Genomic DNA, 22961 nt, shown 5'->3' on the forward strand with positions numbered 1-22961 from the left:
ACTTGTTTGGTGACCCAACTTCACCTTCACCAGGCCCAGCACCATGAAGGAACCTACAACTACTTCCGTTCTTGCGGCGCGACCTCCACCTGCTGAAGCACGACTGCTGGGCGGAGAGCTGGAGATGAGCGATGACAGAGAGAGGGACGATACAGCGAGAGAGGGTCGATACAGAGAGAGAGGGTCGACGAGAAAGAGAGACGATACAGAGAGAGGGTCAACGAGGTCAGTGAGAAAGAGAGAGAGGCGGTCGACAAAAAATTAAGAGAGAGGAAAGAAAGAGAGCTATTTTAATTTTGGCTAGGTTTTTGGTTTTGTTTAAGAGACCTCATGAGGTCTCTAAGTTTTTAAATATTCAATTAAATTAAATTATTATTTTTAATTTAACAAGTATAGACCTCATGAGGTCTCTACTTGTTAAATTAAAAATAATAATTTAATTTAATTGAATATTTAAAAAATTAGAGACCTCATGAGGTCTCTAATTTTATGAGAATTAGATTAAAAATTTAAAATTTTTAAATAAGTGAGGTAAAAAAAAATTCATTAAATTGACCTCACGAGGTCTCTCCTACATTAAAAAAATAAATAAAAGATATTAATTTAAATAGCGACCTCATGAGGTCTCTTAATATTGACCTATTTTTGAGGTCTCCATTTCTAGGTCTCTTTTTGGCCTTTTTTTAGTAGCGATTCCCAACAATCCCCTTTTATACTTGTGTTTTCATTAGTGTTCTTTTAATATGAGAATATTGTAGTTCTTGGGGTTTTGTGAAATTTCGCTAAGCCGTTATAGTTTACAAGTTTTTATGTTCTGGAAAATCTTTTAATTATATGCTCCTCTTCTAGAAAGGAGCTTATAGTGAGAAATAAGTTGCTATACTCACAGAAAATGCCTGGAAACCTTCTTAAGGACCCCCTTCCGCTCACAAACTCAATGGTATAAGATTACCCCTTAATGATCAGGTTCTTTAACTTGGTGGACTCTATATAGTGTTATGTTAGGATATACTATTAACCATGCGTTTTGATATAGTATTAATATTGAATAATTGTTTATTTATTTATTAAATTCAATAAAGTGTTACATTAAATAGATCAATTGTCATATATGTGTCCTTAACTTATATAGTAGATGATTTGGTGTATAGAGTTTAAGCTTATACACAGAAGATTAAATCATCAGTTCTTATAAGTTAAAATTTATAGTTCATAATCATTGAAGAAAATTTGGACAAAATCATCAGAAAGATTGTAGCACGAGATTAAATATAATTTATCTTGATTATGAGAATGACATAGTTCTAACTTCTCGTGCTAGTGCATTTGGTATGTATTGAACGTGACCAAGCAGAGATAGTTGTTTTAGACTGACTGATAAAAAACATATTCTCTAAACTATTAAATGTACTTATATTCTTAATCTTGATATAACGATTATGATCTGTATATATTAAATATCATTTTGATTTATTAAAAGGTGAGATTCTGAGATGGGTCAATATGCCTTGTAGATTGGATGATAATAATATATATTGGTGAAATAATTAGTTAGTTGATGGAATCCATGTCTCAGTATAGAGATTGATGATACACCTTTTATGAGAAGCTTATAAGTTTTCATGTGTAAACCCGACTGGTAGATTTATGAATCTGGCACATGAAATAAGTTAAGTACTGCTCTAAAAGAAGTTAATCATTGAATTAAATTCGTCAGTAATTTAATTTATTGATTAGTATCGGTAATCTTAACATGGGAAATCAAATAAGTGTTTAGTGGTGAATTTCGAAATAAATAGAGGAGTTCAATCACGAATTTTTAGTGGAATGATTTGTAATTTATTATGGTAAGAATAATTCAAATTAATTATTTTAGAATTATTTCCATAATAGGAAGCCTCAGTAATAAATTCTGTAGTCCCTTAAGTGCCCAATTTAACTAGAACTCAGAATCCTACTTTCTAGTAGAAGATGAAAAAGAAGCGTGTGTTTTTTTTAAGAAAGAAATGTGTGTTTTCAAGTTTTCTTGAAGAAAAAGTATTTGCTTTTCTTCTACTCTTTGGACTAGGAAGACATCTCTATAAATAGGGATTCTTCTAACCTAGATTGATTTTAGTATTCTATACAATACTTGCTCACCCAAGTATTGAGAGAGTTCAATTGTTGATTGGGATCACTGTAGAAGAATATAGAGCTGGAGTTGGAATTACTTCAAGATATCTGCACACCCTTCAAGAGGTAATCCTGAGTTAATTTTCAGCATACTTTGTATGTGATGACTATTTGTGATTGTTGTTTATATTCATGCAAGATGTATGATTCTGGAATGCTTCCGCTGTGTATGCTATTTTATAACAATTGGCATCAAGAGTCATACTTGCATCTTTATATATAACCTAAAATATGCATATGTGAAATTATATGTATGATTCGTGATTGTGAATTTTGTTTTATCACGAAAATGACAGAACAGATAAAAACTTTATTTGATTTGTTTTTATTAAATGCATACAGTAATAGTTACTTATCAAAATTGATCTGTAAGATTTGATAATATTTTCATATTGTCATGCACGGTGTTCCTTGGATGGATAATTTTAAAAGAAATTTGATAGCTGCACCTGTCATTATTTTTTTTATTGTGGCGGCACTTTTGTGCAATTTTTATTGTCGTATTATGGCGGCTGGTTGTTTTCTGGTATAGTAAGAGAAAACAAAAAATAAAGAATTTAAAATCTAATTGCTGAATTTTTTTTACTAACCCATGAATTGTATAAAAATAAGAAGTGTTGGGTGTAATGTTTTTTTTTTTGGCCTCACGTGATTGGATATAAATTGTCAGAAAAACTTTCAATTTTTTTTATCGTGGTAGCTGCTGGTTGTTTGTAATCACATGTTTTGGGTGTAATTTCTTTTTCTTCGTAAAAAGAATGACCACTTGTGAATTGTTTTAAAATTATTTTGACTCATTAATATGTAATTAATGATCCATGTTTCTTGGAAGAGTTTGAACCACCTTTTTAAAAAAAATTGCATCAGTAACGTGTAAAGAAAAAAAAAGCATTTACCGTAACAGTTTTGAAAATATGATAAGCTGAAATTTTTGTTGTTGCATAGTTCTTTCTAGAAATTTGTTGGTATAAAATTTACCAAGAAAATAAAATGGTGATGAATATTTTTTTTTTAAAATTACCAAGATTAAATAGTAATGAAGTATTAAGTTTATGTGTTGGCTTAGACTTTCCTCCCAATCGGATGAATTTAATACAAGTCATTACGTATTTAATCGCTAGTTTGATAATTTGTATTAACTCTCCTAAACTGAGTAATATATTATTGGATCAATGCAACTAGAGGATTTTCACTTGACTTAAAGTAACAGTAGACTCTCCAACTGAGTTAGGTCTATATAAGCTTATGGAGTGAATAATCGGTCATTATATATGTATATTGTATGAATAGTTCTCCAATCCCAACAATTGGCTATATAAGATGCATGAATGTATATGTATATCAGGAGTTTGAATGTAAATATTCAATGTTATATGACTGTTATTGATCTATTGTAACTATTTCTTCAATCTCAGATTCAACATGTCTCCTTTTAATCCCATTAGTACTATTTTGGGTCAAAACAAACTAGAGGGTTCTAACTATGTTGACTGGAGGAGAAATCTTGACATTGTGTTAACTGCTGAAGAATATAAGCTTGTGCTTCATGAGAAATGTCCATTGAAACCAAATGATCAGTCTAGTGACGAGGATAAATTAGCTTATCAGAAATGGCGCAAAACTGATGAGATGGCGCGATATTACATTATGGCTTCAATGTCAAATGTTTTGCAACATCAACATCAAGCTATGTTGTCTGCTTTTGAAATTCTGGAGAATCTCAAACGAATGTTTGGATACCAGGGTCGATCAGCTAAGCAGACTGCCATGAGAACTCTCATGAACACTAAGATAGTTGAAGGCACCCCTGTAAGAGACCATGTTCTGAAGATGATAGGTCTTCTGAATGAACTAGAGGTTTTGGGGGCTGAAATTGACAATGACTCCTAAGTTGAGATGATATTGCAGTCTCTGCCTGATAGTTTTCAACAATTTTGCCTAAATTATAATATGAATAAGATGAGTCTATCTTTGGCACAATTGTTGAATGAGCTACAGGCGGCAAAGACCCTTGTCAAAAAACATGTACCATCAATGGCACTTAATGTTGAGAAAGGTTCTACTTCTAAACCGCAAGGTGGACAGAAGAAGAAAAAGGCTCACAAAGCTAAGGCAACTGTACCTCCAACTGGGGGAGTGAAAAAGTCTAAGGGTAAGCGTTTTCATTGCAAGATGTCAGGTCATTGGAAGACACATTGTCCAGATTTCTTAGCCAAGAAGAAAAACAAACCAGGTAACTCACTTTTACTTGTCGTTGAAACATTTTTTGCAGCTGTTTCTACCACTTCATGGTGTGTATATTCAGGAGCCACTGATCATATCTGCACTACTATGCAGGGGTTTCAAGAAACGTGCAAGCTGATTAGAGAAAAAGTTAGCATTTTTCAAGCAGATGGCTCTACAGCTCCAGTTTTAGCATTAGGATATATTACTTTTTCGTTTGATAGTGGTAGAGTTTTAATTTTAAAAGACGTTCTATATGCACCTGCTGTTAGAAGAAATTTGATTTCAGTTTCTAAAGTTTTGAGAGATGGTTATGATGTTAGTTTTTCTGATAACTGTTGTGTTATTAGTTATAATAAACATCTTGTCTCTGCTGGTACATTGATTGATGGTATTTTTATTATTTATGTCTCTCCAGAACTGCAACATATCGTAGAATTGAATAATGTTAACCTTTCAAGTAAAAGAAAACGTTATTCTCATTTTAATGAGACTTATCTATGGCACTTGCGTCTATGTCATATAAATCTAGATAGGATTTCAAGGTTGGTTCAAGATGGACCTTTAGGTTCATTAAAAGTGGAGGCACTACCAACATGTGCATCTTGTTTAGAAGGAAAAATGACTAAGAGACCTTTTCCCTCAAAAGGAAATAGAGTCAATGATAAACTAGAGTTAATTCATTCTGATTTGTGTGGCCCAATGAACATTCAAGCAAGAGGTGGGTATGAGTACTTTGTGACCTTCATTGATGACTACTCAAAATATGGATATATATATTTGTTGCGCCGTAAGTCTGAATGCTTTGAGAAATTCAAAGAGTTTAACACTGAAACAGAGAAACGACATGGAATATATATCAAGTCATTGCGATCTGATCGTGGTGGAGAAAACCCCTCTAATGATTTTATTAGTTACTTATCAGAACAAGGAATTACATCTCAAATGTCTGCACCTCGAACGCAACAAAAAAATGGTGTAACAGAAAGAAGAAATAGAACTCTTTTCGAAATGCTTAGATCAATGATGAGTTACTCTGATTTGCCATATTCGTTTTGGGGATATGCCTTAGAAACTGCAAATTACATTCTGAACTTAGTTCCTTCTAAATTTGTTACTTTGACACCCATTGAACTGTGGACTGGGCACAAACCTAATTTGAGACATATTCGGGTTTGGAGATGTCCAGCACATGTATTAAAAGGGAAGGCAGAAGTATGTGTTTTTATTGGATACCCTAAAGGAATGAAAGGTGGTATGTTTTATAATCCTAAAGAAAAGACGGTCATTGTGACTACCAATGCCAAGTTTCTGGAAACGGATTTTTTAACAAACCATATTCCTAGAAGTAAACTAGTTTTACAGGAATTGAGCAAAGAGAAAAAAAATCAATCTACTGAAAATAATGAAAACCAAATTCAGAACCCACATGTTAAAGTTAACATACCATTGCATTATAATAGTGGGAGAGATGTTAACAAACATAAAATTCTGCAAGAACAAGATCTTGAAAATTCATTGCATCAAGGTAGTGGGAGTAATAGTGAGCAGATTGTATTAGAGGAAGAAGTTATTGTTATCTCTGCACCGCAAGATACTGAAGATAACATGGAAACTCAAGGTCCTAAAAATGATGTGGTTCCACCACAAGATCATAATAATGCTAATCTCTCTGAACCTGCCCCTGCAACTGTAGTGTCTCGTCGTAGTGGGAGAGTGATAAGAAAAACACTTCGGTATGCACTCTTGGGAGAATCTTTTGACAGAATCCCTGAAGAGTCGAATACCGAACCTATGAATTACGACGAAGCACTACAAGATAAAGATGCAGAAAAATGGACTGTTGCTATGAAATCAGAAATGGAGTCTATGTACTCTAACAAAGTCTGGGATCTTGTAAAACCACCTGTAGATGGAGTCAAACCCATTGGATACAAGTGGATATATAAGAAAAAGAGAGGAGTAGATGGACAAGTGCAAACTTAAAAAGCTAGACTTGTTGCAAAAGAGTTTACTCAGAAAGAAGGGATCAACTATGAGGAAACTTTTTCGCCAGTAGTCATGCTTAAGTCTATTAGAATTCTCTTATCCATTGCTGCTCATTATGATTTTGAAATTTGGCAAATGGATGTTAAGACAAATTTCCTTAATGGAAGTATTGATGAAAGCATATTTATGCGACAACCAGATGGTTTCATAGAAAAAGGAAAAGAAAACATGTTGTGCAAGCTTAAAAGATCTATTTATGGATTAAAGCAAGCTTCTAGGGCATGGAACACTTGCTTCGACAATGCAGTCAAGTCTTTTGATTTTGAGCAATGTCTTGATGAGTCTTGTGTGTACAAAAAGTGGAATGGGGATAAAGTGGTGTTTTTGGTATTATATGTAGATGATATCTTGCTCATAGGAAATAATGGGGGCTTGATAAATTCAATTAAGAAATGGTTGTCCACAAACTTTGATATGAAAGATTTGGGAGAAGCTGCTCACATCCTTGGGATCAAGGTTATACGTGATCACAAGAAAAGGATGTTATGTGGAATTTGATATAATACGAGAAAATATAAATGCGAAAAAAAAAGACAACAGATTTACGTGGTTCACCAATAAATTGGCTACGTCCACGGGAAGAGGGGGAGAAGTTTTATTATGGAGAGGCAAGAACAAAATTACAGAATAGGGTTTGCCATAACATCTATATATAGTGCTAAACTAAGCCCTAACAGGCTTGGGCCCAAAATACAGAATTGACAGATAATTAAGGGCCCAATACAACAACATTCAAGGAATTCAACAAATCTCCACCTTGACTTGAATTCTCCAAACAGATTCTTCAGACGCACTATGATAGTGCCAGGCCTCCCCCTCTTCCTCAGAATTGCCCCGCAGGGCAATTAACAGCTTCTGATGTTGAGCAAGTCCAAACAGTGTTGAAACTTGCTCTGTGGAACCGGCTTTGTGAACATATCAGCAGGATTATCAGTAGTTCCTACTTTCTTCACCTTGATTCTCTTCTCACTTCTCAGAAAATGATACCTCACGTCAATATGCTTGGTTCTCTCATGATGGACTTGATCCTTGGCTAGACAAATTGCGCTCAAACTGTCACAATACACCGTAGCCTGATCATGATGCAGACCAAGATCACTAACCAGCCCTTTCAGCCAAATCCCTTCTTTTGCAGCCTCTGTCAAGGTCATGTACTCCGCTTCCGTAGTAGACAAAGTCACTGTAGGTTGCAAAGTTGCCTTCCAACTGACGACAGATCCTCCAAGGGTAAACACATATCCAGTCATCGATCTTCCTGTGTCCACATCTCCAGCATAGTCAGAATCAGAATATCCAGTAACCAAGCACTGAGTATCACCTCCATAAATGAGACCAACGTCAGATGTACCTCTAAGGTACCGGAAAATTCTCTTCACAGCCTGCCAATGTTCTCTCCCTGGTTCCCCATGAATCTGCTCACTACACTGACTGCATGTGCTAAATCTGGCCTTGTACAGACCATAGCATACATCAAACTTCCTACGACACTGGCATAAGGGACTCGTGACATATACTCCTTCTCTTCTTCTGACTGTGGAGCGAACATGGCAGTGATATGGATATTGGCAGCACTGGGTATCAATAGGCTTAGATGAAGACATGCCAAACCTCGCCAAGACCTTCTGAATGTAGCTTCTCTGTGACAAGAAAAGTTTCCTTCTCTTCTCTGTCTCTAATGATCTCCATCCCTAGAATCTTCCGAGCGGCTCCCAGATCCTTCATCTCAAACTCAGCTCTAAGTAAACCCTTCAGCTTCTGAATGTCATACTTCTTCTTTGCAGCTATCAACATATCATCTACATAAAGCACCAGATAGATGAATGAATCATACTTGAGCCTATTGTAGTAGACACAACAATAATATGAGCTCCGAGTATAGCCCAACTTCACCATATAGCTGTCAAACCTTTTGTACCACTGCCTTGGAGACTGCTTAAGTCCATATAAGGACTTCTTCAACTTGCAGACGTGATTTTCCTTCCCTGGAACTTGGAAACCATCCGGCTGAGTCATGTATATCTCTTCCTCCAACTCTCCATGTAGAAACGCTGTCTTCACATCAAGTTGTTCAAGCTCCAGATTCTGATGTGTAACTATCGCTAGTAACACTCGGATGGAAGTATGTCGGACCACTGGTGAGAAGATCTCATTGTAGTCCACTCCCTCTCTTTGGTTGAAACCTCTGGCAACAACCCTGGCTTTATACTTGACTCCTTTTGCTGGTGATATCCCTTCCTTCTTCTTGAAAACCCATTTGCAAGTAATAATCTTTCTTCCCGAAGGCTGTATGACCAGATCCCATGTCTGATTCTTGTGTAGGGACTCCATCTCATCTCCTATAGCAGCAAACCATTTTTCAGAAGGACTTAAAATGGCTTCTTTGTAAGTAGATGGCTCAGATGTATCTACCTCTTCAGAAACCTGTAGTGCATAACCCACCATGTCCTCAAAACCATACCTCGTAGGTGGCCGAACTCCAAACCTCCTTGTCCGATCTTGAGCTATACTCTAATGGATATCTGATGGCATAGATTCTGGAATATCAGTTTCTATCTGTGGCTCTTGATCCTCCTCTTCAGTTTCTTTCAAATCGCTCTCGTTCTGAATGACTTGAAACTCCACCTGTTTATCAAGACTCCCAGTTTCTGACGTAGTTGTAGGCTTCACAATGGTTCTAAGCAGAGAACTTTCATCAAAGACAACGTTCCTGCTCCTAATAACCCTCTTTTCTACTGGTGTATTTCTGACTGTACGATGTCGAGTAATCTCTTCATCCTTACAGAATTGATCAAATTCAGACCAGCAGAATTCCAGCCCATTATCAGTTTGCAACCTCTTGATCTTCTTCCTTGTTTGATTTTCCATCAAAATTTTCCACTCCTTGAACTTCTGGAAAGCTTCACTTTTATGCTTCATCATGTACACCCAAGTCATCCTTGAGTAGTCATCAATAATGGACACAAAAAATCTGCAGCCTCCCAAAGACTCAACACGGCATGGACCCCAGTAATCAGAATGGATATAATCAAGTGTGTCTTTTATTCTGTGAATGGACTTTGGAAACTTGTTGCGATGTAGTTTTCCAAAGACACAATGTTCACAAAACTCTAGGCTCTTAACCTTATGACCAGCAAGAAGATCCTCCTTTGACAGAATTTGCATCCCTCTTTCACCCATATGACCAAGTCTCATGTGCCATAACTTAGTCATATCCTCCTGGTGAACTTCTGACGATGCAACATGGGCTGAACCTGTAACCGTGGAACCTTGTAGAAAATACAAAGTACCACGCATGACACCTTTCAGAATCAGATTTGAACCCTTCCAGACCCGCAAGACTCCATCTTTTCCCGACCTGCTGAATCCCTTGCTGTCCAAAAGACTGAGAGATATCAGATTTTTCGTCATCAATGGAATGTGCCTGACCTCGTTCAATGTGCAGAAGCTACCATCATGTGTCCTTATCTTGATCGAGCCTGTCCCAACCACCTTACAGACAGAACTATTGGCCATCGAGATGCTGCCTTCGTCTACCTGCTCATAAGTCGTGAACCACTCTCTCCTAGGACAGATGTGATAGGATGCCCCAGAATCAAGAACCCACACATCTAAGTGATGAGTGTGCTCATCCGCAACTAGGGAAATGTCTTCTTCAGAATTGGTGTCTTCTTCAGCAACAACAGCAGAAACTAATTGTTTTTCCGATTGCTTCTTCTTCTTCGGACAATCAGATTTCCAATGTCCCTTCTCCTTGTAGTAATTACAAACATCATCCGGCTTTGCACCCTTCGATATCGGCTTCTTTTTCTTTCCGCTGTTTTTCCTTCCCTTTTCGCTAATGGTGAACAGACCTGAAGGCTTTATGTCAGTACTTGTGCCGTTAGCCTTATGTCGTAATTCCCTGCTATGAAGGGCCGATCTGACTTCTTCCAGCGACACAGTATCTTTTCCAACAATGAACGATTGAACAAAATTCTCAAATGACATTGGGAGAGATACTAACAGAATCAGGGTAGCATTTTCATCCTCGATCTTCACATCGATATTACGCAATTCTAATAACAAAGTATTCAATTGCTCTAAATGTTCCCTGAGTTGTGTACCTTCAGCCATTCGTAAACCGAATAGACGTTGTTTCAGAAGTAGCTTGTTGGTTAGAGATTTTGTCATGTAGAAACTCTCCAGCTTCAACCACAGACCAGCAGCAATCTCTTCATCCGAGACCTCCGTGATGACGTCATCCGCGAGACACAGCATGATCATCGAGTGCGCCTTTTTCTCCAGAATCGCCATCTCAGAAGTAATGACGGCGTTCTTGTCTTTCGACAACGGCGCCCAGAAGCCTTGCTGTTTCAACAAAGCCTGCATCTTGATCTGCCATAAACTAAAACTGTTCCTCCCTGTGAATTTGTCAATTTTCACGTTCAAAGCAGACATCTCAAATTCTGCAAGAACACCGATTAACCGAGAGGCTCTGATACCAATTTGTTATGCGGAATTTAATATAATACGAGAAAATATAAATGCAAAAAACAAGACAACAAATTTACGTGGTTCACCAATAAATTGGCTACGTCCACGGGAAGAGGGGGAGCAGTTTTATTTTGGAGAGGAAAGAACAGAATTACAGAATAGGGTTTGCCATAGTGTCTATATATAGTGCTAAACTAAGCCCTAACAGGCTTGGGCCCTAAATACAGAATTGACAGATAATTAAGGGCCCAATACAACAACATTCAAGGCATTCAACAAAGGATGTTAGGTTTATCTCAAGCTCTTTATATTGATACAATTCTTACCAAGTTTAGCATGCACGATTCCAAGAAAGGTTTTCTTCCTTTTAGACATGGAATTTCTTTATCTAAGGATCAATGTCCTAAGACAGATGAGGAAATAGAAAGCATGAAGATAGTTCCTTATGCATCAGCTGTAGGAAGTCTCATGTATGCCATGTTATGCACTAGACCTGACATTTGTTTTGTCATAGGCATGGTTAGCAGATATCAGTCTAATCCTGGACGAGAACATTGGACAGCAATTAAACATATAATCAAGTACCTGAAAAGGACTAGGGATTACATGCTAGTCTATCATTTGGATGAGTTGGTGCCCATAGGGTCTGATATGGACTCTAAAAAAGTCGACCTCAGGAAATGTGTTTACTTTGGGAGGTGGAGCCATTGTTTGGAGAAGCATCAAACAAACCTGTGTTGCTGATTCTACCATGGAAGCTGAATATGTAGCAGCTTCTGAAGCAGCTAAGGAGGCAGTGTGGCTCAGAAATTTTCTGAAAGACTTGGCGGTTGTTCATGCAATAGAAATTCCACTTACAATGTTTTGTGATAATAGTGGAGCGGTTGCAAATTCAAAGGAACCACGAAGTCATAAGAAGGCAAAACACATTGAGTGAAAATACCATTTGATTCAAGACATAGTACAGAGAGGGGATGTGATGGTGGCGAAGATTGCATCAGAGAACAACCTTGCAGACCCTTTCACAAAAGCTTTACGGCAAAAGTCTTTTGATAGACATGTTGAAGGAATGGGTGTTAGAGTTGTAGGTGCATGGTTATGAGTCTAAGTGGGAGATTGTTAGGATATACTATTAACCATGCGTTTTGATATAGTATTAATATTGAACATAGAAGATTAAATCAATAAAGTGTTACATTAAATAGATCAATTGTCATATATGTGTCCTTAACTTATATAGTAGATGCTTTGGTGTATAGAGTTTAAGCTTATAAATAGAAGATTAAATCATCAGTTCTTATAAGTTAAAATTTATAGTTCACAATCATAGATGGAAATTTGGACAAAATCATCAGAAAGATTGTAGCACGAGATTAAATGTAATTTATCTTGATTATGAGAATGTCATAGTTCTAACTTCTCGTGCTAGTGCATTTGGTATGTATTGAAGCGTGTGTTTTTTTTAAGGAAGAAACGTGTGTTTTCAAGTTTTCTTGAAGAAAAAGGATTTGCTTTTCTTCTACTCTTTGGACTAGGAATACATCTCTATAAATAGGGATTCTTCTAACCTAGATTGATTTTAGTATTCTATACAATACTTTCCCACCCAAGTATTGAGAGAGTTCAATTTTTGATTGGGATCACTGTAGAAGACTATAGAGGTGGAGTTGGAATTACTTCAAGATATCTGCACACCCTTCAAGAGGTAATCCTAAGTTAATTTTCAGCATACTTTGTATGTGATGACTATTTGTGATTGTTGTTTGTATTCATGCAAGATGTATGATTCTGGAATGCTTCCGCTGTGTATGCTATTTTCTAACATGTTAGACCTATGATATTTCATAACAATTACTGATTTAGGCGAAGTTACCAAAGCATGTCGAGTTAAATGTCAAGAAGGGAAGATGAAGAACAGAACTACATCGAAAGATATAAGATTCTCAGAGGATGTGATTTCTAGATTGGGCAGATTTTGCAACAATTATAGGGTCTAAAATCTTTCAATCATATGACTGAAAGCTTTTGAATTAGCACAATAAGAACATTACATTCATTCAAGTATTTATTTCCATCTTTTTGCATAATCAAAGTTGTTGGCTTCTCAACTGTTTCTGAAAAATTGTAGATGATAACTATATAGGAAAAAGAAATATGAGTTAAAATTAGGCAACATGAGTTGCTGGCTTTTCAACTGTTGAGCATGGCCTTTAGAGACAGAGCATAGTGATCTTAGGCATATTCATATGCCTAAGTTGTCAATAATTGCCCATAAATTGCTTGAATCGAAGAATAATCTTGAGTCTATTAGCTTAATTATGTTATAATTGTTATGATTGTGCACTTACACACATGATTAGTGATTTCAGGAACTCTCGAGGGAATTGGAGTTGGAACAAAGAAAGAAGGAGCAAATACGTGCAGAAAATGGCTAAAGGAAAAAGGCACAGTGGGTGGCGCACAGCTAGGCGCTCCGCACCAAGGCCTGAAGATCAGAAGAAGTTTTGGAGAACAATTCTAGGCGCCTCGCGCTAGCCCCAAAATATCAGAGAGTGCAGTCTTGGCACGCTGCTAGGCGCGCCGGGCCAGAGTGTGAAGTTCAAAAAAGTTTTCATGGCGCACCGCGCCACAAGGGGAAGTTCTGCAAAGTTTTTGTGTCTCTTTATAGGTGCGTCGCGCCAAGGTGATTAGAATAAATTGACTTCATTAAAAAGATAATTCAAGATGAAATAAGATGATGTTTTGATTGAATAAGCCTAAATGCCTGAACAACTTTGAGAGGAACACAAGGATAATTTATATTAGGTCCAAGAGCTACTTGTCACATGTATTTTCACATTATTTAATGTTTTCATATCATGAGTCTATTTGTCACCTGTATTATCATATTATTTAATGTTTTCGTATTACAAGTCAATCTGTCATCAATAATTTAACTTTTATTTAATATTTCACATTATGTGAATCTATTACTAGATTTACATATATATTGTTATATCGGGAGGAGATCCTTGAAACAACATAAAGTTATCTATGTGTGACCTATATGTCACTGGTTTGAGTCATAGAAAAAGTCAATAATGTTTGTACTAGGGTAGGCTATTAACATCGCTTGTCAGGCCTTCCCTTGGGCCCCGTTAAAACGAAATGTCATTCTTTAAAGACTTTTCTTATGGAGGACTAAAAATCAAGACCACTACATTTGGGGTATGCCTTGTGAAACTTTTTGAAATTTATGATATATTTGAGTCTTTTCTATTTAATAAATGACCTTCTTTTAAAAAAAGTTCTCAACATTTAGGAACTTTTTCGGTAACAGTCTAAAGATCCCTTTCTGACTACAATATAAAATTATGTAAGTTATTACAAACATCAGACAATAACCTATTATGGCATATCTAAGGTTAGAGAAATCTATGAGAAGACATTATATCCAATCTAATTACTATTATCCGGAAGGATAATTTCTCAATGGTTATACTTTGAACAAAGTTTACATAAGGACAAAATGTAAATGGTAATCTATTTGCTTAAATCAGCCAAATAAATAAGAAAAAAGTGACATAAATAGTTGTTTATCAAAATAATGATCTGGAAATATATACTCTGGTCAATTTTATGCCATCAAACGCTTAAGATAAAGCATGAAAAGTTAACAACACATCAAAGATAAAGACTCAAGTGCTAATAGAGACTCCCCAGATATTTGATCTGTATACCGTGAGGCACATCAGGAAAAATATCAGCTCGAAAGAACTCACTTTTGAAAAGATGCGGATCCAATTTTCTGCGACGTTTATGTACATTCTGTTGGACCAAATACAGTAATATTGATATTAGATTGGAATTATAAAGTAATAAATAACTTATTACAAACACTGTATCGTGGCAAGCCACTACCTTGAAAGCGATTTTGGCCCGACTCCGGTGTATATTGTTGTAGCCGGTCGCTCCCCAAGGTTTCACATTTACTCTCAAACACGCGCACTCGTGGTTGAAAGTTTGGGGATTGATCCAAACCAATTGCCCAAATATATTCTAAGAATTAGAAGAAAGGAGGAAAAAGTTTTTTTCTCTTCTTTTTGTTTATGTTGGTAAAGTTGTCTCTTATGCTCACCAAAGCCTCTTCTTACATAGGATTTGCAAGAAAAGGAGTTGCAAGTAGGAAACTTTAATTTTATAAATGTATTATCAAGGTTAATGTCATTAAAGACCATTACATCACTTTTGTTTGGAACATATGTACTTTCACCTTTTAAACATATTTTGCATTTGTCTCTTTGCATTACATTTAGTCAATAAAGTTAAAATAATTAACTCAACATATTCTTCCATACTGGAATTTGGAGCGAGCAAGATGTTTGGTGAACGGGAACGGGGTGTGTGTTGACTAGTTGTCAGATATAATAGAGAAGAATCACACTAAGAAGTATGAAGATAAAAAATTTACTTTTAGGAAGTTGAGTAATGATGACTATTCTTTATCCTTCGTGAAATTGATCAAGAATCGCGGATTAGGTGTTGGTGACGAAATTGGCTATATTGGTATCCTGATTTATATTGGCTAAAGGTTCGTGATTCACGAATTAATCTGTATTTTTTCATTTGTATTTGTAGATTAAATCTCCAGAATCTCAAAATTTTTGATGCTTCTATACTTGTATTCGCAAGAAAAAACTGGATGATAGTTGTGTAATGAATACAAAATTAAGACCAAAAAAGTTACTTGACCATGTAAAAATTTCTACATCGTCGATGGATATTAGTTGAACTTTTAGTTTTGTCCACAGTACGTAAGATAACAATCTTGGACTTATTATCCCGAATGTAAACGCCAAAATGACACATTTATCATATTTTATAACTCTTCTCTAAAAAAAGTTTAAAATTTAAAAATATTAATAATTTTCTCTGATTCCCGCTTAAAGTTGGACAAAACCTAATTTGTGTCTATATATAAGGTGTTCCTGCCTCTCCCCTCTTTCAGTCTTTTATTTCTTCCTTGGTTTCTTCAATGTCTGAACATAGGCCTTTGCTCAGCTTGAAGAAGACATTTTTTTTTATAGTTTTTTTCCTTCAAAAGCTGAAGAGGAAGCTTGTAGAGTTAACAACACTCCACATGTTGTAACTCGAGAACTAGTGGAGATAAGGGACTTATACCCTGCCCCGATAATCGATCTGCAAAACCCATGGCAGATCAAGAAAAGAATCACCCATGATGAGATCGTTGTAGGAATGCTAATGATTCCATTTTTCAGAATGTTTGAGTACATCCTTCGATACTGGACTTTGGACATGGCAAAAAGATTGGAGGATGGCTTCAGTGTCTGGGTTGACATGTGGGATGTAACTGATGGGAATGTCCCTAATAAGTATGAAGGTGGAAGGGTTTGGATAAGGAAGGTGTACAATGATGATTTTTCTATTTGGTGCAACGACTTATTCAACGATCGTGGATTGGGCGACGGTGATGAAATCGGGATTTATTGGGATCCTAGATCTGCCAGTTTAGTTTTCAAATTGCTTTCTTAGGTTGGCTCTTGGAGGAAAGGTCCAATAATTTAGGACCAGTAACAAAATAATATTGTAGTCTTTGGTTTAATATTACTCTTTAATATAATTGTAATAGCTGAAGACATAATTATGAAATTGGAATTCTTGAAGTTTCCAATTAGTCCGCGTAATTCCCTTTTTATAGTCTTCTTTTAAGTTCGTGTAATAGTTTAGATAGTTTTGATGTTCTTTGGAAACCTCAAAATGATCTTTACATGAGAAATAAGTTGATATACTCATAGAAAATGCCTGGAAATAAGGATTTAACGTGACCTAATTAAGCACCCCATTTTGGCACAAATACAATGGTACAAGATTATCCCTTCATCATCAAAGCTGAATTTTTAAGTTGATGGATTTCATACAATAGAGTGCAGTAAATAAGATATCTATAAAAAATAAGAGTACAAAGTTTGAATAGAGGAATAAAATTTCTAAATTGAACCGAGATGTATTAACTCAAAAACAACTGATTCTGTAATAATGTAGACTGGAAGCTTTTGCATTAGCACAAGAATAATGTTACATTCATTTAGTTTCCATTTTTTTGCATAATCGAAGTTGCTCGCTTCTCAACTGTTTCTGAAAATCCAAGCTAATAACTAGAGCGAAAGAAGGATAGAAGAAGAAAGGCAACTTGCTAAACCCAACAACTTCAACTCTTGAAATGTCAGCAGAGAAAAATAAATATTCATAATAGTAGAGTCCACAAAAGCTATATTGGCATCCTAGTTTATTATCAAGTTTATTTTTATTTTCTAAATTGGGAGTAAGAGTTCATAAAAGATTTCTGGCACAATCTCATGTTATTTGATAACTAAGAGATGAGTGGTTATACAATTCAATTCATATGTTTGCTCCCTATGAAAGATTTTGTGCCTCAATGCATGGTTATATAATCTAGAATGTCATGCTTGAATAGCTACGAATTGAATTAGAATGAACAAAGAACTGATAATTAGATATGGTTGTACAGTTTGGAGTGTTTTGTGATAACTCGAGCTATTTGATAACAGTTTTTCCAAAATATCTTCTACAATCATTCTTGAAAGGGATTATACCAAGCACATTCTTTCTCAGTTTGTATATTTCTTTTGATAGAACCTTTTCTGCATTTTTACTTGAATTTGATGTCATCTCAATTTTGCTAATTTGAATTTGATCTGTACTTGAATCCCAGTAACCAAGTGTCTGCATTAACATTTGTCATTGTAGTTCACTTGACAAAATATGCATAGGAACATCAAAGAGGCGGTGTCCATTTTTCTGCTTTATGATCTAGTGACTGCATTAAATGCAGCAAGCAGATTCTATGGAGATTGTGACTTGTGAGTAGATATAACATTGTCACAAAAGGCAAAGTTTTAATGGTCACTCTGTCGACATTGATATAATTACAGAAAAATTTCTGGAAATCATTTCACATACAAATTCACATGTAAAAGATTACCCCAAGCTTGTCTTATCGCAGCATCTACAACATAGATATTCCTTAATCATCAGGGCTGAATCTTTAAGTTGAAGGCTTCCGTACTGTGTGATTGACTTTAATGAAGCAAAATTGTTCAGGATCTCCATAATACTTCTATTCCTTATGCATGGGAAGAGATTCCTAACTTTGTGTCCTCCAACACGGTTAGTTCAAATACAGAATAATCATCAATTCTCATATGTCTTAGATTTGCAAGTCTCCAAATACCAGGTCATAAAACATTGTTTGATATGTTATTTATCACGAGAGTTTTTCAGCAAGTCTAGTGTTAGAAGTATGTTTCACTAGTTTTCTCCTCTAAGTTGCAAACAAGAATGGATACCTCCCTGGTAAGTGTTCCAATACGTGCCATAAGAAGGAACAATTTCTCATTCTTTAAAGACTTCCCTAACGGGGGACAAATAATCAAGGCCACTACATTTAGGGTACACCTTGTGTAATTTTCTGAAGTTCGATAGCGTATTTGAGCCTTTTCTCTTTAGTAAATGACCTTTTTTTTAAAAAAAATCTCCTACACGTTTATGTACTGATGATGTGCTACAAGTTATAAAAGTTTATTCTAGGAGAACAAAACAAACAATTAAAAGACTTAATTATTGTCATGAGACAGTTAAGGGGTGGTTATTCGTGTAGAGAAGGAGGTGTTCAGAAAAAGAAGAGGGAATTCTGGGAGAGCTCTAGCCTCTCAAGTGTCTAGAAAGGTTGTGATCTAGTTAATCGTAGGTTATCGTTATATAACTAAAATTCATTCATGTCTTAGGATGAAAATTTGTGGCGTTGGCAGTGTCCTAGTGACTGTTTTTTATAGATTTCTTGTGTAATATCAATGTATGTGGTGTGAGACATCAATATTTGTTTCTTTGCTATTTCAACATTAAAGTCTATCAATTTGTTATTAAAGCAACAACTTTCTGGGATGGTGAGAAAAATGGAGAGACGAGTCGAGCAAGTGGAGACTAATTTGATAGGGGTAAGAGAAGATGTTAGAAAACTAGAAGGATGGTTTCAAGAAATAAGAGAGTCTCTTGCTACATTTGAATCACATGTGAGAACCATGATGGTAGAAGCATCCCTTTCTCGAACTAGATTCATCGGAAACTAAGAAGAGGGAAGCAGTGTAAACTTGGCTGGAGAAAAAGGTGGGAAGAAATTATGGAAACTACAACAATCAGTTTTTGAAGGAGAGGATCTTTTAGGATGGATTTTCAAAGTAGAACGGTATTTTGGAGATTTCTAAAGCGGAAAGATTAAAGCAGGTGTTTTGTTTGGAAGGAAAGGCCTTAAATTGCTATTATTGGATAGAGTCTCGGCAACCAATGTTAACCTTAGAAAACTTCTAAGGGATTTGTTGAACCAATTTCATCATTCTCAAAAGATCAAGTAGCATGATTTCTGAATGAATCTGAAGCAGATTACCACAGTAACCGTGTTTCGTGAAGAATTTGAGAAAGTGTCAGCGTCTAAGAAGCAGGCGTCTGATGGACTGTTTTCTGGCGTATTTTGAGTGCGCTGAAAGAGGAAATCTGTACCTTGTGTAATTTTCTGAATGTCTAGAAAGGTTGCGATCTAGTTAATCACAGGTTATTATATAACTAAAATTCATTCATGTCTTGGGATGTAATTTATGGTGTTGGCAGTGTCGTAGTGATTGTTTTTTTAGATTTCTTGTTGTAATAACCTAGTCTGAAATATCAATATTTGTTCCATTATTTACTATTTCAGCAGTAAAGTCGATAGGTACCTTTTAGTAATCAGTATAAAGATCCCTTTTGAGCAAGTTGATAATCTTATGAGTAAATGTCCGACTATGATCTAAAATTATGTAAGTTATTACTAACATGAGACATTAGCCTATTATGTTGTATCTAAGGTTGTGAAATATATGAGTAGACATTATAGTCGAATCTAATATTGTCAGGGAGAATAATTTCTCAAGGGTTATATATTGTACAAAGTTCACATAAGGAAAAAATTCTAAACGGTAATCTATTTTTCTAAATCAGCGTAATAAATAAGAAAAAATGACATAAAAATAGCCGTTTATCAAAATAATGACCAGCAAATATGTACTCTCTTAAGTTTCATGCCATCACAACGCAGAAGAACTGCAAAGTTAACAACACATGACCAGTAAAGATTGAAGAGCTAAAAGAATTAGGCCCTTCCCTGATATTCAATCCGAATACCACGAGGCACATCAGGAAAAATATTACCCAGGAAGAACTCACTTCTGAAAAGATGCGGATTCCATTTTCTGGAATGTTTATGTACATTCTTCCATACTGGAATTTGGAGTAATGATTGGCTGATAGTTGTGTAATGATTCAAGATTAGGACCAAAAAAGTTGCTTGACCATGTAAAAATTTCTACATCGTCGATGGATATTAGTTGAACTCTTCGTTTTGTCCACAGTACGTAAGATAACAATCTTGGAATTATTATCCCAAATGTAAGTACCAAAATGAAACATTTATCCTATTTTATAACTCTTCTCTGAGACAGTTTAAAATTTAAAAATAGTAATAATTTTCTCTGATTCCCGCTCAAAGTTGGAATAGAAAATCTAATTCGTGTCTTTATAACGTGTTACTGACTCTCTATTTTTCAGTGTTTTATTTTCTTGAGAATTGTATCCTTCCTCACTTTCTTTAAGAGGCCTTTGCTTAGCATGAACAAGACCTTCTTTTACAATTTCTTTCCTTCAAAAGCTGAAGAAGAAGCTTCCAAAGTTAACAACACTCCACATGTAGTGACTTGAGAACTAGTGGAGATGAGGGACTTATATCCTACCCCGACAATCGATTGGAATACCAATGTCAGATCAAGAAAAACACTATCCGTGACGAGATTAATGTAAGAATGTTGATGATTCCATTCTTCAAGACTGGACTTTGGACATGGCCAAAAGTTTGGAGAACAACTGCAGGGTGTGTGTTGTCATGTGGGATGTAACTGAGGAGAATGTCCCATAGAAGTATGAAGGTGGAAGTGTTCGGTTAAGGAAGCTTGAATAATGATGACTTTTCTCTTTGGTGCATCAAATTATTCAGGGATCGCGGATTGAGCGATGGTGATGAAATAAAACTTTATTGGGATCCTAGATTTCCAAGTTTAATGTTCAAATTGCTTTCTCATGTTCGCGCCTAGTGAAAAGGTCCAAGATATTAGGACCGAGAAAATGATCAAAATAGTCCATAATATATATATGGACTTAGATTGATTTGGTGCCTCATAAGTCATATATGCAGCTTATGGAAAAGGTCTTTTATCTATGTTAAAAGCATATGAATTTAGTCCTTCACCCTAAAACCCTAACTGACACGGAAAAAATTCTGCCAAATTAAATAGAATAGTGCAACTCACACAATAACAAAAATAACTTTTAGCGGCAATTAGTAGATACATTAATAAAGAATGTTAAAGTCCTTACCGGCATTAGTTAAGTGCCATTAGATCCAACGTCTCTAAAGACTTTAAGGACATATACAAAGAGTGCTAATTGCCGCTAAAAATATATATTTAACGACAATTGCTAATTCATTGTCACTAAATCTCATTTTTGATGTAGTGCCTGACATACAAAAATCTTTATCAAAACCTCTGTCTTCTTGGATCAGTTCCAAACCATGAAATTTCCCTCCTTTCCAGCAAAAAACACTCCCGCTTTTCCAACAAAAAACCTATTTTCTTGTAAATCAATCGACACAAGTTTTCCCTTGTTGAACGATGTTAATCAAAAGAAACTCCAAGGGATCGAGCCCATGTTATGGTAAGAATTTATCTTGCTTTTAGTAGAGGCAATTCAAAGTCAGTCTATTTGGTATTCAAACTTTGCAGGGTTGTTATTACTATTTTTCCAATCGTTTTATATAAGATTCCTTTTTTTTTGTTTTTGGTGATATGAAAATTTGTCGTTTTGAGTTTTTACTATTGGCTTTTTTTGGTTTGCGTAGTCAAGAATATCTAGAAGTTATGGTGTACAAAAAATACATGTATCATTACACCTATAATGTGGTCTTAATTGGCTAAAATATGTAATATTTTACTGTAGATTCTGTGTTCGAGGAGTCCTTTTTTAGTATGAAGTTTATCATAAAGGATTGATAAAACATCAACCAACCAAACAGTATGTTGGTGGTATCATTGACTACGTTGATTATGTTGAATTGAAGAATCTCAATCTTACCGAATTGAAGAAAATGGTCGAATCATGTGGTTACCTGAATGATTCAATAATATTTTGGCATAAATATGAGAAGATTGGTAACAAATGGAGATTAGTATCCACGGAGGTTGAAGCGCATAACATAAAAAAATTCAACCCCAAAGATAGAGTAGTGGAGTTATATTTTGAGCATTTGGACTCTTATATTGGAATAGACGATCCAATTGGGCTTGGTTGCAAAACTAGTCGCATTATAGAGAATGAAGATGTTGTTGGACATATTGACAAAGAGTGTGAAAGGAAAAACTTAGCTTCGGAAGATGATTTTGAGGATTCTGAAAACCAATTCTCCAATGATGAGGTGATGGTTGATTCACAAGGGCAATATAAACTGTTGTGCGGAATTCGAGATAATACGAGAAAATATAAACGTGAAAAACAAGACAACAGATTTACGTGGTTCACCAATAAATTGGCTACGTCCACGGGGAAGAAAGGGAGCAGTTTTATTATGGAGAGGCAAAAACAGAATACAGCGAGACCCCCGTCCTTTCTGTTGTAACGGGTCCGATTCAAGGCATTCAACAAATCTCCACCTTGACTTGAATTCTCCGAACAGATTCTTCAGAAGCACTATGATAGTGCCAGGCCTCCCCCTCTTCCTCAGAATTGCCCCGCAGGGCAATTAATAGCTTCTGATGTTGAGCAAGTCCAAACAGTGTTGAAACTTGCTCTGTGGAACCGGCTTTGTGAACATATCAGCAGGATTATCAGCAGTTCCTACTTTCTTCACCTTGATTCTCTTCTCACTTCTCAGAAAATGATACCTTACG

At 35.7% G+C, this 22961-nt stretch overlaps 2 protein-coding genes across 2 annotated transcripts; both read left to right on the forward strand.

The window, feature by feature from the left end:
• The first annotated feature begins 43 nt into the window (after window positions 1–43).
• Window positions 44–4062, forward strand: LOC138348975 (uncharacterized). Its single transcript, XM_069298596.1, has 2 exons — window positions 44–225; window positions 3588–4062. The coding sequence occupies exons 1-2, from the start codon at window positions 44–46 to the stop codon at window positions 4060–4062; spliced, it is 657 nt and encodes a 218-aa protein (XP_069154697.1).
• Window positions 4063–4131: 69 nt separating this feature from the next.
• Window positions 4132–4831, forward strand: LOC138348976 (uncharacterized). The gene is made up of 3 exons (XM_069298597.1): window positions 4132–4405; window positions 4478–4713; window positions 4814–4831. Exons 1-3 carry the CDS (start codon window positions 4132–4134, stop codon window positions 4829–4831), a joined length of 528 nt encoding a protein of 175 aa, XP_069154698.1.
• The last annotated feature ends 18130 nt before the right edge of the window (window positions 4832–22961 follow it).

Source organism: Solanum lycopersicum, chromosome 5 (assembly GCF_036512215.1).
Source record: "Solanum lycopersicum chromosome 5, SLM_r2.1".
Classification (NCBI taxonomy): Eukaryota; Viridiplantae; Streptophyta; class Magnoliopsida; order Solanales; family Solanaceae; genus Solanum; species Solanum lycopersicum.